A 16,424-nucleotide genomic window follows, 5' to 3' on the forward strand; every position below is an offset into this window, starting at 1 on the left:
TTGATGACTAATAATAAATGATGTAAACAAACTTGAAATATAAAAATATGGTGCTTTTTTTTTTTTTTTTTCTTGTAATATTCAATTTTTTAAAATATTGAGACTGTTCTTGTAATTTCACAGCTTTCTCTGAGAGTTTTGGTGTCCCTGTGGTTCACACAAGCGCCTCACAGTTCAGAGGTCACGGGTTCAAATCCAGGCTCCGGCCTTCCTGGGTGGAATTTGCATGTTCTCCCCGTGACTGTGGATTTTCTCCAGGTTCTCCAGTTTCCTCCCACATTCCGAAAGAAACACACATTGGGAGATTCGGAATTGTCCGTAGGTGTGAGTGTGAATTCTTGTCTGCCGGTGCTCTGCAGTGGACTGGCGACCGGTTCAGGGTGTTCCCCACCTCTTGCCCTATATACACACATTTATACAACACCTGGAAAAAAACTCATCGAATCACCGCTTATGGAGGAAGATCATTGAAATGTTGAATTTTGGAGAAAAAAGGCAAATCTCAGATGTTCCACAAAACAATTTGTATTCCAAATGCCACCCTTCTGGCCTTAAGAAACAAGAAAGGAAATTGTCGAAGCCTGTCACAGAATGTTGCAAAAGATGTCGGTTGTTCCTAGTCAGCTCAGCAGTGTCGAAAATCTGGACCACCTCCAAACAAAATGAGAAGATGTTCTGGTCAACCAAGAAGACCTCAAAGCCTCAAGATTCAGTACCAAACTTATAGCAATTCTGTCTTTAAAATTGTCGTTTCTTTCCTAATATTCTAGTAAATTATACATGTACAGTATTTTTTTTTTTTAAAAGTCACTTTTTGAACCTAACCAAATTGAGCTTTGGACACTATTCTAATTTATTGAGATGTAGGCTACCTGTATACGTAACACTTTTGTGCCAGGTTTGAGTAAAAGCAGCCATTGCATGAAGTAGAACAAAACACCCACAAGCACACATTGTGACAACACAAACATTGTTTTATTGTTGAATCAGTTCCATTCTTATTTATACTGTCCTGTATACAAGTCCATTTTCAACAGCTATACATTCATCAATTTCTTCCACACGTGTACAGTGTGATATACAGTATTTTGCATCCATTCAATTTAGGGTCGAGCACGTTCAAACGGAACGAAACGAGCTTTCAAAGGAAGCTGACAAAGGAATGGCTTTGGGTTTGCTTTTTAAGTGTTACAAACACACACATAAATATTTCTCGCTATATACTTAAGTCGATAAATACAGTCCTATATATATATATCTAATTATTATTATTAAGAATAATACAAACTCATTCTGTGCTCAAAGCCAAGCTGTGCTGCAATCATTGATAATGATGATAGTGCTTTTTTTTCTTCATCGTCCGTCCTATTGATATTGAATTGAATTTTATGTGCGTGTGTCTGCAGCTCTCATTGGTTATAGGGATGGTTGCCATGGTTACCACTCACAATAAACAACAAAATGACAACATCAAAAAAATTCCTCCGCCTTGGTGTGCGTGTAGGATATTGAAACACGAAGGAACAACAGAAAAGGAATGAAGACGTGTCGAGCGAGCGTTGGGTGTTTAGGCGTCGTCGTCGTCTCCGTTTAGAAGTTGAGCGTCTCCGACATCATCTTCCACCAGTCCATCAACTCCTCCCTTTCCTCCTCCTTGCGCTCCATCAGAGACTCCAGCTCAAAGTCCACCTGCACACAAACACAAACAAATGTTATTAAAAAAAAAAAACTTGAACCTATGTTCAAACAAACAAAACACCCGCACACTTATCCATCCATTTTCTGAGCCGCTTCTCCTCACGAGGGTCGCGGCGGGCATGCTGGAGCCTATCCCAGCTATCTTCGAGCGAGAGGCGGGGTACACTCTGAACTGGTCGCCAGCCAATCGCAGGGCACATATAAACGAACAACCATTCGCACGCACATTCACACCTATGGGCAATTTCGAGTCTTCAATGAACCTACGCTGCATGTTTTTGGGACGTGGGAGGAAACCGGAGTGCCCGGAGAAAACCCGCCCAGGCACTGGGAAAACATGAAAACGCCACACAGGCGGGGCCGGGATTTGAAACCCGGTCGTTAGAACGGTCAGGCAGATGTGCTAACCGGTTGTATTTGAATTTATTTGAATGTAACTTATATGAATTACGTTTTCTAACTAAATTCAACTGAGCATATGTTAGGTATACTGTATTTATAAATATTCACACATTCATTTTAAAATGATTTTTTTTGTGTTTCACAACATAGTCTAGTCTCAAAGTGTGATACTTTCTCTAGTGGATTTAAATGTTCAAACTGCATAATTTAACAGTGGTTTCAACTTTTGTTTAATCCTGTACAGTACATTTGTTAAGTACAGTTCAGCCGTATTTACTTCATTCTTAAAGCTTTAAAAAAAATTTGGGGCGAAAACAATATATATATTTTTTTTGGTGTACATCTGTTTTTGCTTTTCCGGTGGGGATAATGATGTTGCGCCCGGCCGGTTCTTCGTACCCTGGTGGCGGGGCTGTGCGGAACTGCCACCTTCTTGATGACGCTCAAGTATCCTGGAGCCGACGCCGCCACTTTGTAGTTACCAGGGGTCAGCAGGCGCCAGTAGTCGCCATCTTTGGCTGAGGGGGGGAAAAAAAACCAAAACATTTGTATCATCATCATCATCATCATCACAAAGAAAAAGTCGCAACCGTAATGTAGCAATACCAAATATGTCCACAAGATGAAGTCCTGCATCCAATGAACTAAGTTTGAAGGGCAGCAGTCTGTTTAGCATGAAGCATGTTGGGGGGAATCAAACGCGATGCCTTGCGGTGACAGGCCGCATTCTTAACCACTTTTCTGAAGCCGAACAAGCAAGATGAGGTTATGGAGGTGAAGGATGCCAAAATGTTCACGTTTACTTATGAAACATGTCCACAAAAACACATTCATTTTTAAAAGTAGGCATTTGGTGTTGTGTCCTCACACACTTTCTAAAAATGCAGCTTCAAGCTAGATTGGCTTGCGTTTTGGATTTACTATTGTCTGGTTTTTTTGCCTAGAGTGGCTTTTACTGTCGTTTTTTAAATGACCGACATGAAACCCCAAAAGATACCTTTTGTAATGTGCTTTGTTGGCTGTAGATGTCGCATGGGTTTTTGTGTTTGGCTACCTGTGGTGATGTCGTGCTCGATGCCCTCCACAGAGATGGTGGCATTGCTGATGGCATTGCCCTGCAGGTCTCGCACGAAGCCCTTCACGCCGCGATGAACCTAAACATACAGACACGCGCATAGAATGATTTCAAAAAGAAATACAAAAATCACACACCATTTTGTGAAAGTGACACGCTAATTTAGCACATGTGCGCCCACCTGCTCGATGTAGCTGACCAGCGAGTTGCGGTTCTGCTCCCAGTAGCTCTTGAGCAAGTCCTCGGCAGGGAATTTGTCACAGCTCAGTTCCAGCGTGATCTCGAAGCAGTTGCTGCTCAGGTAGTTGAAGTCCTGCATTCCTGAACCACAACGATACGCTCAGCAGACATGTTAGCGCCTATGCTAACGCTGACCTTGTTTCTATTTGAAGTGAAGTGGAAAAAAACATTTTGAGGTCAACTTCTTACATACTGTACCTTTAATTTGAGCCTTTCAAAAAAAAAAAAAAAACTTTTTTCTTAATGTGAAACACAACATTTACTTTTTATTAATTCAATTTTAAAAAATGACATTGGAACAAAACTATTGTATAAAATTAATTGAATTAAAACAAACTGTTTTTACTACATTATTATATACTATACAAGTGATACTATATTATTATATATTATATAATATAAATACCAAAAAATGCATAGAAAATACAATATTTTTATTCAATTCCATTCAAGACAAAACACAACATATTCTTAAATGAAATTGAAATATTTACATTTTAAATTCAATTTTAATACAAAAACAAAAATTGATTTCAAAATCAAATGAAATAGAAATAAATCTAAATATGATATTGAAATGATTCCTTTTCAAATGAAATATGAAGAGCATTGACAGTGGCCCGCCGCTATTTATGGGAGTTGTTTTTGGAATACGGGAGGAAACGGAAGTACGCACAGAAAATGGGCATCAGATTCTGATGGGCCGATTACCATCAGCAAAATATTGCGCTTTTTCTCGGTAGCATATGAACAGCTCTTAAATGAAATTCTTGGATATAGAACTTTTTTTCGTCACCAACAATGAGCAGGGACGGGTCGCATCAATTTGCATGCACTGATGACCCCCCCCCCCCCCCCCCCCCAAACAAACAAACAAAACAAAAAACCAGCTCATGCCGTCGATGGAAGCTTTTAGCGGTTTTGAGAGCGTGAATTTTGAAAACCGTGGGATGCCATCAAAACGGTAACCAGCCCAAGCAAAATATTTTGTCATTACATTGAATTCAAATTCTAATAATTACTTTCATGGCAAATATTTTGTCATGAAATTACATTCAAAGATAAATACTTACATGAACAAAATCCGGAGAGGGATGCTTTTCATCATCATATTATTTACGACAGCGGTAATAATGTTACGACGCGTTTGACGCCATTAGCATTCCCTAATATTTGATCGATCGCATTGAAGTGAATTTGAAGTGGACATTGGCGATTCGCGGCAGGCCCTCGGTTCCTGAGACCCGATGACGTTTCTTACCCCCCGGCACGCTGTACCACGCTCCCCCGTTGGTGATGCCGTCCTTGAAGCTGGAGTCGTCGTCGTTCTTGCGGCAGGGCGCCCGCCGCGGCTCGGACATGACGGGGTTGTGGACGGAGTAGGCTTTGGCCAGCGACTTGAAGATGAGGTCGTCGGGGCTGGCGCTGTACTCGTGGGCCGAGCCTTCGACACCGAACGGACGGCTTCCGTTCATTCCGGAAAATCACGCTCACATACAAGGCTTTCTATCTTTTTAGTGGCCGCGGGTGCTTACCTCTTCTTCTGTTTAGTTCTGAGAATGTCTGGCAATTTGTACGTAATGCGGAGAGCCACCATTTTTTTCCCTCAATTGGCCACCCCAAAAATATAAAGCCCTGCTTAATAGACAAACACACGATATTTATTCACCGCTGCGGGTTTCGTCGTAGGGATAGTTGGCCACCACATCTCCGCCATGCAGGTTAGCAGAGAGGACGAAGGGGATGTCCATGATCCAGTGGATCACCGCCTTGGTCTCTGGAGCCAACTACAAATGTAGACAATGCACACGCAACATTTATTTGCATCTATTTTCCAAATGGAATACAAATAACAGCGTTGGGTTGGTCGGTGGATTTGTTAGGGAGGGGCGAGCGCGGACACCAGGTACCGGTAGCGGTCTTATTTCAAGGTATCGGGTACTTTTGAAGGCTGCCGATATCAGCCACTGATACTGAAAGCAAAAAAAAAAAAAAATACAAAGAAAGAAGCAGTCGCACTCACATTCGCACCTACGGCCAATTTAGACTCGTCAATCGACCTTTTTGGGGACGCGGGAGGAAAGCGGAGCGCCCGGAGAAAAGCCACGCAGGCACGGACGGGGAGAACATGCAAACTCCACGCGGGCGGGGCCGGGGATCGAACCCCGCTCCTCAGAACTGCGAGGCGGACCCTCTAACCAGTCGCCTTCCTGTCATTCATTATGTGAGTTGGCATTTTACGTATCCAAAATACATCGATACGTGGTATCGTGAGAGTGAGTGAGTACTCGAGAGTGAATACTCGTTCCGGTTGGGGTCTGCCAAAAAGGGCTGTGGAAAAACATCCCTTGTTGGCAGTACGCAGATAGATAGCGCGCGTGAAGGGCGAGACGGGAGGACTTCGGGCCAGCGTTGACCCACCTTGCTGTTTTCATCCACAGACTTTTTCATGTTTTGCAGCAGATGGTTGTTTGCTCCTCCCTCTCGCTCGTTGACGTAGACGATTCTGTCCAGGTCGGGGAAGTTGCGGTTCAGGTCCGCCCCCTGAGCGTTGGTCCGGCCCACGAACCAGTCCTTGATCTCGCCGGACTGAAAACAAGACCACTTAACACGGCGCCGTCATTCGAGGGCGTCGTCGGCCCGACCGAGGTCACCTGCGAGGCGGCTTTCTCGAATCCGTCCGGGTTCATGGAGGGCATGAGGTGGATGCGCGCGCCGTGGATCAGGTCTACGACGGTCTCGTTGCCCTGCTGGTACTGGTTGCACAGGTACTGCGCCAGGTAGACCAAAAGTTCCCGGCCCACCGCCTCGTTGCCGTGCATGTTGGCGACGTACTTGAACTCGGGCTCGCCTGCGCACACCGACGCACGCGCTCAGTCGCATCTCAAACGCACACGCTGTCCCGCTAAATGATCCAAATGAATGTTTTGGGATTTTGCATCCGCTTCAAAAGGGCTGAACACTAAAAAAAAAGGGGGGCATGACCTCCGACAAGCGCAAAAAGCATCTTACAGTCGGTTAGTCACTCCATCGGTGGGTTAGGGTTAGTTGCTTAGTTATTGAGTCAGTTAATCTGATCAAAGGTCAGTTAGTCATACCATTGGTTGGTCAATCAATAGTCAGTAAAATGCTCGCTTAGATGGTCAGGTTGTCAGTCGGTCACTCAGTTGGTGAATTAGTAAGTTAGTCAGTTGATCGCTCAGTGAATCAGTCAAACTAGTTAGTTGCTAATTTTTCAGGTTATTGCTCGGTTAGTCCGACAAGTGGTCAGTGAGTCGGTCTATTTGTCGGGTAGTTAGTTGCCTTGTTAGTCATTTGGTGCTTTTGTTGGTTAGTTGCTCAGCCGGTCAGTCAGTCGGTCAGCAAGATGACACAAAGAACAAAGCGAAACATTTCAGACGCAAAACCAATCAATCGACACGAACGGACAGTTCGATTGATGTAAACGATCAGTCGTCCGTGGCTGGACAACAGATTGTCTCACACGCGCACGCGCACAGTGCATTCGTCAGCAGCGACCCGGTGGACTAATCGGCGGAAAGAAAGCTTCAACGGGCCCGGAAATCCGTTGGGACAATCCGACTGACACGCACGCACGCGCAGATCAGGAGGAGCGACACGTTATCAGACTGGACGTGCACGTGGCGCTATTTATACAGGACAGCTAAATGAGAAATCCGATTTCTGCCTTCAGCGGTAAAAGTGAAGCCCCTTTCACGCCGTGTGGAAAAGACGGCATTGACGAGGAACGGGGGACGAATTCATCCTGGCGATTTTGCAAGTCGGCAGGCGCAGAAGCCCCTTTTACACTGTTTTTGCAGTGTAAAACAGAACAGCGGATTTGTGGAAATAGCGTCTTTGTCAGGCGGCGTGAAAGGGGCTTCTGTTGACCGGGTCGAGCCGCTTTCCGAAAGCGGGATGACGAGACACACGACGGTGATGCCGGAACACTAAAAGAATCTCGAAAGGCTCTAGAGGCTAAGGGCCCCTTTCACAAAGACGCTATTTGTCCAGTAAGTGCCGATGGAATTTGCAAAGAAAGTGGATCCAGCAATACAGAATTCCGCTTTCAGACATAGCATCGGAGCTCGGCACGTTACACTTTTTACCGTGGATATATTTAGAACAGCGACACGGGAAAAAGATGGGACAGCAGTACTTTGGCTTTTTCAGATAAGGTCAAAGGCGCAAAGACATAACAGAGGCTCGACGACGCCCGTGTGAACGCTCCACGACGTTTGAACTCGGCATTTTCACACTTTTCTGCCTTCCGTGTCGCCGTTCTGTATAAATGACTTCCCGCCCCTCGGAGGTCGTATCGGAGCTTCGGCCGAAGCCCCTTTCACACCGTGAGACGGCATTTGTTCCGTTGATCTGACGGCTATTTTACACATCACGGTTGGGATGCAGTGTTGCTGTGTGAAAGGCAAAGGCGGATCAACGCCGGCTCTTCTGTTACAGGTTTTCTGTGTCAAAGAGGCTAGCAAGGGCTGTGTTGGTTTTGCGTCTTTTCACAACGAATCCACACGGCAACTAATCCCGGCGGCTTCTTGGGTGAGTAACACGCACGCGCGCACGAACGGAGCGCATCTGGTGCTCAGCTTATTTTTAAAGCTCTCCAAGATGAGTCATTTCAAAATGATTGCGCAATGAATGGGACCTACAACCTCGATTAAAAACACTCTTTTCCAGAAGGGAAGCATCAAAACAAGTTGACGCAACCTGTTGTGAGAGGATGCGGCTGTTTGCACAATTGACCAATCACATTCAAAGTCACGTGAAATAGGCGCCAGCGTCGAACGCGCCTCCCATAATCCCCGTCGCAATGTTTTTCCAAGTCGTACTGGTAGAACAGACCTCGTCACCTGCCGACATACGCCCGCTTTGGCGTCTCGGTTCTGACTCAAAACATCTCCCCCAGATCATTTTAGCTTGAAATAGCGCTCTACCATTTTACAGACAGTATAAAAGGGGGCAGAAGGGGCCTATTTTCAGCTCTGATCGTACCTCTGAAGACGGAATTATTCTTATTTTTGATTCCATACCTTTTTGCAAATTTCCCGAAATAATAATAATAATAATAATAATAAAGGTTCTCTTATCCTATTATTATCTCAGAGATGTAACAGAAGCTGAAGATGTGCTTTTGTGACACTTGATGCACTGTAACACAACATGCAGACTGAATAGGTCCCATAAAGTATTGTATACCATATGTCGAGTCGGCGCTTTACTCATGGGTTCATTTTGTACAGGGCAGCTTGTCATTATGGTTTCCGTGGCGACGTCATCGGGGAGGGTAGAAAGCGGGCGGGTGCTCAAAGTCGAATGGGCAGAGGGGGCCGTTTGGTGCCCGAGTGACTGTTAGCATGCACGCGCACCTTTTCTGCAGCATGAATCAAAGCCCCTCTCACACTGCTTTTAAGATGGTATTTTTCCACTGCTCTGGCTAAATGGCACTGACGGGAAATGGGGGGACCAAGTCGAGCTGGCAATTTCCCACCTTAGCGGTAGTACCAGAGTTGTAATATCAACCCCTTCCACACTGACTACAAGGTGCAGAATACGCACCTGTTTTCTGCCTGTTCTTCAAACTGCTGTGTGTGATGATGTAGACTGCCAAATTCCTTCTTCAGAGGTAGTGTGAGAGCTGCGACAAAAGCACCTTTCACACTGACTGTATTTTTCTACTGTTCCGTATAAATGGCAGCGATGGGCGACAAAGTCAAGCTCTCAATTTTCCGCTTTCTTCTGCCCTTCTGGATAAGTGACACTGACACGAATTTTCCGCCTTCGGAGGTAGTGTCAAAGCCATAGCAGAAGCCCCTTTAACACCCCCCCTATTTCTATGTATAAAATGCACTGACATAAGCGCTCCAGCAGATTTCCGCCTTCAGAGGTAGTATCAGATCTGAATCAGAAGCCCCTTTCTGATACAGCCTGTATAAGCCCCTTTTCTGTATTCTTGTTCTGTATCAACTCCACGGACAGACTAGGGGCAGAGCGAAGTCAACTCTGCAAAATTCTGCCTTTGGAGGTAGTACCGGAGCCGTGACAGAAGCCACTTTCGCGCTGTCTGTAAGACGAATCGTCATTTTCTGGCTTTGTATAAACAGCACTGACATGGAATGGGAAGACGAAGTCGACCCCGCAATTTTCCTTTTTTTAAAAGCCCGTTCCACACTGGCTGTCCAAATAAAAAAATCTTTCCGTTCCGTTCCGTTGTGTCCAAATAGCACTGACGCGGAATGAAGAGGACAAAGCTGACAAATCCATGTTCTGCCCTCAGAGGTAGTACGGTGGCTATAATATCCTATATGGTGGCCTTTCATACTAGCTGCAAGATGGTATTTTGTAGTTTGAAGCCGTTTGGAAAGATCTTCCATTGAAAATCGAGCCCGCAAAAGCCGGCTCGCTGAGCAACTGGGAATTTGGGAGGCGTGTCTCTCAGGAGCACACCCGCAAAAAAGCCGTTTCGGAAAAGACACAGGAATTTGCTTTCAGAGGCGCTTCGAAGACACACTGCTTCTCGTACCAAATTACGACCCCACCAGTTGGTTACGCTAAGATGACATTCCGAAGCATTTAGCCAGCTACGCGCCTCGTCCGATGAGTAAACAGAACGTCAAAACGCCGTCAATGAAAGAGAAACAGAAACAACGCTGCGCGGGGTTGCCGCGTAGTAGCACACAGAAGAAACCTCTGACAGATGGCGGCTTACTAACACGTGCGCAAACGGGCGGGGGCGGAGATTCCGCTCTCTCCCGAGACGGCGCTAAGACGATCTGTTGCCACGACGACCGTTATTTCCGCCCCGCCTTAGGAACAGCACTCGGCGGGCACCTCGAGGGGAGTTTCAAAAACACGGCTGCCGTGTTGGAGGAAAATCATGCGGTAGCAATAGAAAAAAGGCCTTTGTTTGTTTGTTTGTTTCTTACTGTGAGTCGTGCTTGCGTTTGACCAGCACGCAATTGCATGCAAATCAATACTATTTTCATAAAAAAAGCACAATTGGAGGAGCCACGTGATGAAATGTGTCAGTGATATAAAGTCGATTCCCATTCTTAAACAAAAGTGGAAGGTCAAATTGAAAAAGTCTGATATTGTAGCCAGTGCTAATAAAAGCTGGCGAAGAAAGGCAGTGATGAATTATCACTGGCTTGATTCATTTTGGATGAATCAATATGATGGATACAATATGGAGGCGGAAGAGAGTCAGCGCTAAAATTAGGGATGTTCAATACGACTTCTTACACCCCCATACCGGTCGCCGGGAGGCCTCAAGCCGGCTCGTCTCTCTCATCTACTAACGGCTTCACGCGTGCAACAAGAGGCGATGCAAACTGAGTTCTTGTACATTTGAATTCGAAAATACAATTTTATTGAGTTATTCATTATTGGACGATAGTTGTTATTTTCATTGTCTTTTCCATTTTATGTAAAGCATGTTGTTAAAGCTGCGGTTGTTGTTAATGTGCTACGGAAACAAAGTGGAAAAATTAAAATCGACAAAGTTCAGCCATTACTAATAAAACATGGTTGAGAAAATAATGGATGGATTGACTGTTATTATTAATTTACTTATTGAAAATATTTTGGGAAATAATGAAAAATAAACAATAGGAAAAAATACATTTGGTACAATTACTAATGATATTTAACTAATAAAAACATATACTAATTAATAAATATGAAATCAAATCTAACAAAAGGTCAAACAATGGTTTGATTGATTCATATAATTTCAATAATTAAAATACGTTTTTTTTAAATCTAAAACTATAATATGTATGCATCAATCAAATAAAGATTGATTTCACAAAATAAATCTCTTGCACCGTCCAAGGACAGATTGATTAATATATCCATCCCATCCATTTTCTGTCGCGCTTCTCCTCGCGCGGGTCGCGGGCGCGCCGGAGCCCATCCCGGCCGTCATCGGGCGGGATGGGCGGGGCTCGCCCCTGAACCGGTTGCCAGCCGATCGCAGGGCACATAGGAACAAACAAGCATTCGCTTGCCCTGTGCCGCATCTCGACGTATTCCTTTCGCCTCTCCTCGGTCCTCTCGGTGTCCCACTTCTTCTTAGCTAACCTTTTTCCTGTACTGTGAGGTCCCACCACCGAGTCTCCTTCTCTCCTCTCCTGCCAGAAGATACACCGAGTACTCTCCCGCCCGCCTCTCTGATCACCTCGGCCGCAGCGGTCCAGTCTTCTGGAAGCTCCTCCTGTCCACCGAGAGCCCGTCTCGCCTCTTCCCGAAAAGCCGCACAACGCTCGTCCTGTCTCAGCTTCCACCGCATGCTTCTCTGCTCTGCCTTTGTCTTCCTAATCTTCCTCCCCACCACCAGAGTCATCTTACACACCACCATGCTATGCTGGTTAGCCACACTCGCTAACCTCCTTCAGATGACATCGTCTGCACAAGATGTCATCCACCTGCGTGCTTCTACCTCCGCTCTTGTAGGTCACCCTATGTTCCTGCCTCGTCTGGAAAAAAAGGGTTCACTACAGCCATTTGCATCCTTGTTGCAAAGTCGACCACCATCTGTCCCTCCGAGTTCCTTTCCTGGATGCCGTACTTAGCCATCACGTCTTCATCATCCCTGCTTCCTTCACCAACACGTCCATTCCAATCTGCACCAATCACGACACTCACTCTGTCTGAGATGCTCAGAACTACTTTGTGGAGCTGCTTCCAGAATTTCTCTTTCAGCTCCAGGTCCCATCCTACCTGTGGGGCACAGCCACTCATCACACCCTCAATTTCAAGTTTCAGCCTCATCGCTGGATCTGATCCTCGTTTCACCTCCGAGACATTCTTAGCCAACTCTTCTTTTTTTTAAAATAACCCCGACTCCATTTCTACACCGTGGTCAAATCATTTCAACCCTGCCCCTAAACTTCTCGCCTTACTGCCTTTCCACCTGCTCTCCTGGACACCCGATACAGCAACCTTTCTCCTAATCATCATGTCAACCAACTCCCGAGATTTTCCTGTCATAGTCCCCACATTCAGTTCTAGGCTCTTCTCTTTCTGCCGAAGAACCCGCTTTCCACTTCTTCGACTTGGAACCACACACAGTAGGTGAATTTCAGGTTGACGGCGCCGGTGGCGGACGTGGTTAACCCGGGCCACGACCGATCCGGTACGGAATTCTTTGGACGAACGCTCACGTTTGTTTGGCAAAGTTGTAAGCCGGATGCCCTTCCTGACGCAACCCTCTGCATTTCTCCGGGCTCGGGACCGGCCTCCAGTTTGCGCTGGCTTGTGCCCCCCATAAGGCTGCATTTATTAATATCATTATTCTTGGAACAAAATGTGTTGTCCTCTTTGTCTGATCCCCCCCCCCCCCCAATTTTCAATGTGTATTCTAGTGAGAGTAAAAACGGCAGTGTTTTTTCACCATGGCTCGTGAAAGGACATTTCCGTGCACACCTGCTCTGCTTGACAATATGGCGCAGCAGCTTCGGCTCGTTTGAACTCAGCATCGAGCTCCAAAATGGCGTCTTAACATTGCTTCTTCTTCTCCTCTCTCGCTCACCCCCACCTTTTTTTTTTTTGGAGTGGTGGTGGTGCGGTGGGTAAAATTCCCCCCTTTTTTTTTTTTTTTTTTTTTTTTTTTTATAAACACACGAATAACACCTGCAGAACGACGTCGCCCAAATTGTGTCCAAAATCAATGACGGGCACCAAACGACTTCGCTTGCTGAAGGGCCAAAAGGATGCAACGGACTGACCCGGTTCGTGCGCGCCGGGGTTGTCGGACATCTCCAGGACGAGCAGCTCGCGGCCCTCGAAGCTCTCCCCGATGGTGTAGATGCGCGCGATGGTGGGACACTGCAGCCACACGGACACCAGCGCCTTCCGCAGCTCGTCGTAGCGGTGGTACTCGAAGGAGATCTCGGCGTCCGCGCACAGCGCGCACGACGTCGCGCCCACCAACAACAGGAGCAGCGGCTTCGCGATGGCCATGACGGCGGCGGCTGCGTCCGAACAGCGAACAAAAACCAAAAAACCCAAGCGAACGAACAGGGGGCGGGCGGAACAGCTCGGATGGACGGGTAACCGCGCGAGCTTCTTCGCTCTCCTCTTTTGGCCACAGCGAGGATGCGTACCTGAGTGAGCCAGTGTCAAGCTGAATAAAAGCAGGGAGAAGAGTCGCACTTCCTTCGCGTGCCTTCAAAATAAAAGCGACAACCAGCTTTCCCTCGCTATAGCGCGGTTCACCTATTGCCAATTGCGAGTCATATTCATATCGTGCATAATTCACCATATCGCCGGATTTTGAGTATGCTGTCATTTTTGTGGTGGTAAAATAAACGCTTACCAGCCTAAAAAAAAAAAAAAAAAAAAAGACAAGATCATTAAAACACATGACAAGGAATAAAATGTACCTAGTGTGTACAATACTGTGCATACTTTATGTTTAAGAGTATAGAACGTGTTTCCAAGAGGTTAATAGGAGTTTGGGGAAGATGAATAAGAGTCTGGGGAGGTTTAAATATGTCTAAATGATCCCCCCAAATACGTGGTCGCTACTTAGCAGATTTGACTTCTTGCAGGGGTGGTCTGGAAGCTAAACCTCGCAATAAACGGGGCGCATAGCAAATTGTGAAAATCTGCTCCAAATTGACACTCGTGATAATTGCCGCGATAGAAGCGGGGCATCGGGTCACAAAAACGGTAAATGAGCGTGGGTTTCCGCAAATATTGATTTCGAAAACACAGCCATTGACCACAGGACCCCCACCCTATCTTCGTTCTCTGCTCACCATGCATACCACCACCCGCGCTCTGCATTCCAGCAGTTTTAGGAACCCCTTTGGTCAATCTTCATTTCAATTTTCTGCCCCAAACGACCGCAGCAAATAATTCAACTCACCGCTCTCATCCTAACGTCAGCGTTTCAAAAGTTAGTGAGTGATGCGTACATCATTGCTGCACCTCTTTTTTCCCACCACGTTGGATGAAGTAATGTATTACGCAATTATGTAACTACATTATATGGTATAAATATGTAACTATAGCATATTGTACAATGTATCTGCTATTATTTTGCTTCGCTATGGGTCAGCTTTGTAAATGACAATCTGTTCTCAATTGCCTAAATAAAGGTTCAATAATAAAAAAAAGTTCCTGCAAAATTCTGCAAATAGGTTAATTTGCGAATGCCAAACCTTAAATAAACGCATTTCCAAAATGGACCATAGGTAAGGGGTATTTTCCACAGAAAGCTTACAATATATAGCATTTATTCATCTGAGTTTATCATCATGGCCAGTTATTGAACTATCAAAGAAATAGGCTACGATTATTAAAGGGGCTCCGAGCAGATATCCGTGTTTTGTTTCTGAATGAATTCAATACGTTTCAAGTGTTGAAAAATATGCAAAGAATTCTACCAATATAGTGCTGAATTGTTGAGCTATAGCTGAATCAGAAGCAGAATCCGAAACATCTTGATTTGCCAAGTATGTCAAAAACACACGAGGAATTTGTCTCCGGTCGTCGGAGCCGCTCGAGTACGACAACAGACGGGCAATTTGATACATAAAAACATAGTCACTGAGCAATCAAAGGTTAGATGTGGTAATGCCGGTACATTCTTCTTCTTCTTCTTCTTCTTATCAAGACATTTTGGGACAATTTTACAAAATGATGCCGAGTCCTCTAGCGAATTCGAGCAGGCAGAGTGAGCGCATCCGCCTCACAGTTTCAAATTGGTTCAAATTCAGGCTCCAGCCTTTTTTCTGTGGAGTTTGCATGTTCTTGCCATAAACCCACGCAGGGTTTGCTTTTTTTCTCCGGGTACTCCGGTTTCCTCCCACATTCCAAAAACATGCACGGTACGTTAATGAAAAACACTAAACGGACCGTTGGTGCGAATAGGAGTGTGAGCAATTGTTTCTATAGTCAGGATAAGTGTGTAACAAACTAGTTGTACGCATTAATCAGTACCAAAGAAGTACCTTTTCAGTTGCAAAAAGGTTGGCTGACCTCCGGTCTATATCATCAAAACGACGGGTTCCCATCGCTTTTGCTAATGTTGTGAACTGACTAAAATAAATAAATCGATAAAATGCTAAACTGGCTCATGACAATTAAAACAAAAAAAATACACCTGACTTGTCCCTTTTTTCTTTTTAAGATTAGACAGATCATTTTTGTCAGCTGCAGAGGTTGAAAAAAGTAACAAGCTTATTTTGATAAAGTAATTAGTACAAAGTTCAGATATTTGTTATCAAATTTCGGGTAAAAAGTAAAAAAATAAATAAAAAAAAAAAAGGTCATCAATAAAGTAAATACCGAAGTAAAGTACAGATACCTGAAAAACCTACTTGAGTACTTATGTATTTGTACTTTGTTACTTTCCACTACTGCGTAAATGCTGAAATGATGAGTTGATGCCGTTTAACCTAAATTATATTTCAACAGGTAAACTGATCCCCCAAACTAAAGGTGGTGATAATTGAGACCTAGTTACCGTGATCACTGAGGGCCTGGCTAACGAGCCGGGATTAACGGCACAGATGCGGGCTGCAACCCAACCGGTGGCACGATGGAGGGTTAGGCTTCCGGTCTGTCCCTTTAGAGGTGATTCAAATGCCACAAATTCATTTGCATTTTTCTTTGAAAGATAAGCACACAAAAAACAAAAAACGGAAGCTTTTTGGCTATATCTGGCAGCGCAACGCCAAACACAAAGGGATTCTTGCCATCATTCTCAGTTCAAGTGAGCGGCAGGAAAATGAGCTTTTCTGCATCGTGGCACCTAACGGTTACAAATATTAGGACAAGGTGGCTCCATGAAATGTAGTCGTCACACAGTAGCTTGTCCAATGAATCAAAAGGGAGTCCGATTTTCCTCACTTCCTGTTTGATAGCTGCTGCTGTATGCTGACCTGATGTAGCGCAGTTTGTCTTTGTCTTTGTGTGCGTGCGTGCGTGCGCGCGTGTAGGATGTGGCCGCAGGGGTGTGTCCTCAGTGCAGCAGTGGGCGTATGGA

The 16,424-nt window shown here is 45.2% G+C and overlaps 1 protein-coding gene across 3 annotated transcripts; it reads right to left on the reverse strand.

The window, feature by feature from the left end:
• Window positions 1-953: 953 nt before the first annotated feature.
• Window positions 954-13,529, reverse strand: cpe (carboxypeptidase E). Of its 3 annotated transcripts, none has more exons than XM_061770482.1 (9): window positions 13,156-13,527; window positions 6,070-6,266; window positions 5,837-6,004; window positions 5,085-5,202; window positions 4,677-4,859; window positions 3,357-3,496; window positions 3,155-3,254; window positions 2,500-2,618; window positions 954-1,689 (listed from the first exon to the last, which is right to left on the reverse strand). In XM_061770482.1, the coding sequence occupies exons 1-9, from the start codon at window positions 13,388-13,390 to the stop codon at window positions 1,591-1,593; spliced, it is 1,359 nt and encodes a 452-aa protein (XP_061626466.1). In that variant the 5' UTR covers window positions 13,391-13,527; the 3' UTR covers window positions 954-1,590. The 3 variants fall into 3 exon arrangements, with proteins under 3 accessions (XP_061626466.1, XP_061626467.1, XP_061626468.1); XM_061770483.1 differs by lacking the exon at window positions 13,156-13,527 and adding an exon at window positions 12,822-12,921; XM_061770484.1 differs by lacking the exon at window positions 4,677-4,859 and having other exon boundaries at window positions 13,156-13,529.
• Between the last annotated feature and the right edge of the window lie 2,895 nt (window positions 13,530-16,424).

Source organism: Phyllopteryx taeniolatus, chromosome 4, assembly GCF_024500385.1.
Source record: "Phyllopteryx taeniolatus isolate TA_2022b chromosome 4, UOR_Ptae_1.2, whole genome shotgun sequence".
Taxonomy (NCBI): Eukaryota; Metazoa; Chordata; class Actinopteri; order Syngnathiformes; family Syngnathidae; genus Phyllopteryx; species Phyllopteryx taeniolatus.

What these genes read in the sequence shown, in the direction of transcription:
- cpe (XM_061770482.1), bottom strand. Translation starts at nt 13,390, where the DNA reads ATGGCCATCGCGAAGCCGCTGCTCCTGTTGTTGGTGGGCGCGACGTCG. An exon ending in CTACGACGAAACCCGCAGCG is followed by an intron (nt 4,860 to 5,084) that starts GTGAATAAATAT and finishes TCGGTGTCGAAG; the next exon opens with GCTCGGCCCACGAGTACAGC. An exon ending in CGCACAGCCCCGCCACCAGG is followed by an intron (nt 1,690 to 2,499) that starts GTACGAAGAACC and finishes GTTTGTGTGCAG; the next exon opens with GTGGACTTTGAGCTGGAGTC.